Source organism: Anopheles moucheti, chromosome 2, assembly GCF_943734755.1.
Source record: "Anopheles moucheti chromosome 2, idAnoMoucSN_F20_07, whole genome shotgun sequence".
In the NCBI taxonomy this organism is placed as follows: Eukaryota; Metazoa; Arthropoda; class Insecta; order Diptera; family Culicidae; genus Anopheles; species Anopheles moucheti.
Window position 1 is genome coordinate 31811231 of NC_069140.1, and position 3240 is coordinate 31814470.

General features: G+C 41.1%; 1 protein-coding gene across 1 annotated transcript; it reads left to right on the forward strand.

Moving 5' to 3' along the window:
- The first annotated feature begins 2145 nt into the window (after positions 1-2145).
- Positions 2146-2857, forward strand: LOC128299589 (uncharacterized). Its single transcript, XM_053035594.1, has 2 exons — positions 2146-2589; positions 2678-2857. The coding sequence occupies exons 1-2, from the start codon at positions 2146-2148 to the stop codon at positions 2855-2857; spliced, it is 624 nt and encodes a 207-aa protein (XP_052891554.1).
- The last annotated feature ends 383 nt before the right edge of the window (positions 2858-3240 follow it).

Below are 3240 nucleotides of genomic sequence, written 5' to 3' on the forward strand. Positions count from 1 at the left end.
GTTGATGTGGTGTTGAAATGTTCTCTTGAAGACTGCTGGGAAGGCTGCCATTGCTGTGGACACTGTTACGTTCGGAATGTTGTCGTCGCCCGTCGCTCGTTCTGGGTTGAGCGATTAGGCTATCTCAAGTAGTACGTCGTCCGTCAATAATTCGTGGTTCGCTGCGTAGTCTTGCTGTCCAGCTTCCGGTCAGTCCATGAGTGAGACCTCAACCTCTTGAGATGGTAGTGTGCCCAGTGGAGGATCAATCCCCTTGGAGGCCCAGGGCGGAATTTTTCAAGGGGGGCCCATAATTTTGCTACGGCATTATCGGTGTTAGGGAGATGTACTTCAAACATGATGTAACAACACCATCAAAGTCTCGGAAAGAAAGCTCCCTTGCGTACATCTCAGAGTTCTGCTGCGTAGCCCTGTAAACGGGCCTAGTAAGCTAGTCTCTATACATAAACGTTTGTATGCGCTAAGGAGAACCATAACGCCACTACTTGGATCGCCATTAGCTGGTACGAAATTCCATACAAAACCAGCTGTTTTCAGATTGCCGATACCAGGAGAGCATCCACAGAAGAGGTAGCACCTAGTACAGCAATTTTGGTCGAAAACCGCCGAAAGGTATGCAATGTTTAAACATTAACTTTCCCGTTGGTGGAGAAAAATTTCTTCGAAAACTACCAGTTTCCGAATGTATAATACCAGGAGAGCATGCACGGAAGAGGTAGCTCCTGGTACTGCGCCGTAAGGTATGCAATGTTTATACACTAACTTTGCAACCAACTTGCAATGCGCCGTCAGGTATGCAATGTTTATACACTAACCTTGCAACCAACTTGCAATGCAAGTTTGGTGCAAGCAAGAAACTTGCAGCAAGATGGCGCGCAAGATGGCGCCCAACTTCGTACTTGCATGCAAACTTGCATGCAAACTTGCATACAAACTTGCATACAAACTTGCATGCAAGTTTGCATGCAAGAATTTGCTTGCAAGAACTTGCATGCAAGTTTGCATGCAAGCTTGCATGCAAGTTTGTTGCATGCAAGTACGAAGTTGGGCGCCATCTTGCTGCAAGTTTCTTGCATGCACCAAACTTCGCCAAGTTGGTTGCAAGGTTAGTGTATAAACATTGCATACCTTACGGCGCATACCTAGTGTATAAACATTGCATACCTTACGGCGCAGTACCAGGAGCTACCTCTTCCGTGCATGCTCTCCTGGTACTTTAAATTCGGAAACTGGTAGTTTTCGAAGAAATTTTTCACGACCAACGGGAAATTTAGTGTTTAAACATTGCATACTTTTCGGCGGTTTTCGACCAAAATTACTGTACCAGGTGCTACCTCTTCCGTGGATGCTCTCCTGGTATTATACATTCGGAAACAGGTAGTTTTCGAAGAAATTTTTCTCCTTGTACTGGTGCAATTTCGTTTGTACTTTAAAGTCACAAAGTCGAGATTCTTCTGTGCATTTAATTTATCACATAGAAACAAATGTTTTATATAACCAAGGAAGATATTTTTGATCGATTTTCTACCTTGTAAATTTTTTTTTTTTGCTATAAATTAACTTTGTTGTAAAATTTTCAAAAATCGCACAATCGGCAAAATTTTTTTGGGGCCCCCAACACGGCGAGGCCCTAGGCGACCGCCTACTCCGCCTACCGTTTGATCCGCCGCTGAGTGTGCCATTGAATAAGAAATGCAGTATGTGGATACTGTAGGCAATGAATGTCATGCTATCTTCTACGACGACTACGTTTCACGACTCAACCTAATCCTGGCTTTCTTTGGCTTTATTTATCAGTAGCTCGTTAGTTAGTCTGAGAAATACACAACAAACAGTAGCTTTTGGAAGAAAGCTTGTCACTTGGTAGACTGCGCGGACCGTTAATCAAAAATTTGTTTATTAGTATACGTGTATCGCAGCATCGAAGTTTCTGTAAGTTGGAATTGATCATGATCGCTCTTGCAATGTTGGACCCTCATCAAACAAAATACAGGAAATATCTAAAAGCGATATGCGTATCTATATCGTTAAAAAGTTGGAAATTGGCATGACATAATGAAGATGACTGTATATGTTTATCCATTCGTTTTTGTGCAGCAACCATTAATATATAAGCAGCGTTTTGCAGCAGCTCTATTTGCAATCATGGCAGATATTCTGAAGCCAATAGCGTCCCTCGTCGTTCTTGCTTTGGTTTGGGGTATTTCAACTGCCACGAACAATTTAAACACCAACCAACGGAAAAACGAAACCCAATCGTACAACCTGCAGATGACACGGATGTTGTGCATCGATACACCATATTTGGAAACGAAGCTTTTAGAATGTCGAACAACCCTGAGAAGAAATCAGATGCCGTTGTTACGTGTAGTGATACAAGTGCCCAACATTTACAATCACATAATGATTCAGTATAACCTGTACTACAAGTTCAAAACGTATCAACCATTCTTGATTAATGGTGAACTCGAAATATGTTATACGTTGAGAGAGATTCATCGTGGAGTTATGCCGGATCTACTCACCACCTATATATGGAAGGTTCTGAAAGATTTGATGCCACATGTAATAGTCCCGTGCCCACATGGAGTAAGTTTCCAAGCCTTAATGGGTTTGAGTTGTAACTTAACTAAGCAAAGTGACATCGATTTTGTATAATTGTTATATTTACTTCCAGAACAGAACGTATGTAGTTGATACTGTGTTTAAGAAGGAATATGCACCCAGATCTGTACCTGCCGGTGACTACAGGTTGGATCTTCGATTTGCGACCGAACGGAATGTAACGATGCTATTCGTGCAGGGATTTCTCTCCGTCAGAAGAAAAGGCGTATTCAACTCTATGATAGAGTGGTAATCTATGTGTGTTTAACTGTTGTAAAAGTGGGGCTATTAATAATTCAATTACGATGAACCATTTGGTTGTTTTATTCGTTAGTATAAGGCTTGGTTCATTTAGAAATGGGGCACTTTGCACAGCGGGTATCTTTTATACCATTAATCCAATTGAAAAACTTTGTATGAATGAATCATAGGTTTCAATATAATATATTTAAAAAAATATATGAAAAAAATGACACTTCGCTTTTACGAAGAAATTCTCGGACTTTTTTGTTTATACCGCCCATCAACTGCCCGCACAGCTGCTTCAGTCACTGTCCTGGCCATTAAATTCCACCAATTCTTCATTTGTATTATATCCTTAGTTAATGCATCCTTTTTCTTTAGTTTTTGTTTCAT

Excerpts from the sequence above, each read along its gene's own strand:
- LOC128299589 (XM_053035594.1), top strand. The coding sequence starts at position 2,146 with ATGGCAGATATTCTGAAGCCAATAGCGTCCCTCGTCGTTCTTGCTTTG. Across the intron at positions 2,590-2,677 it reads TAGTCCCGTGCCCACATGGA|AACAGAACGTATGTAGTTGA; the intron begins GTAAGTTTCCAA and ends ATTTACTTCCAG.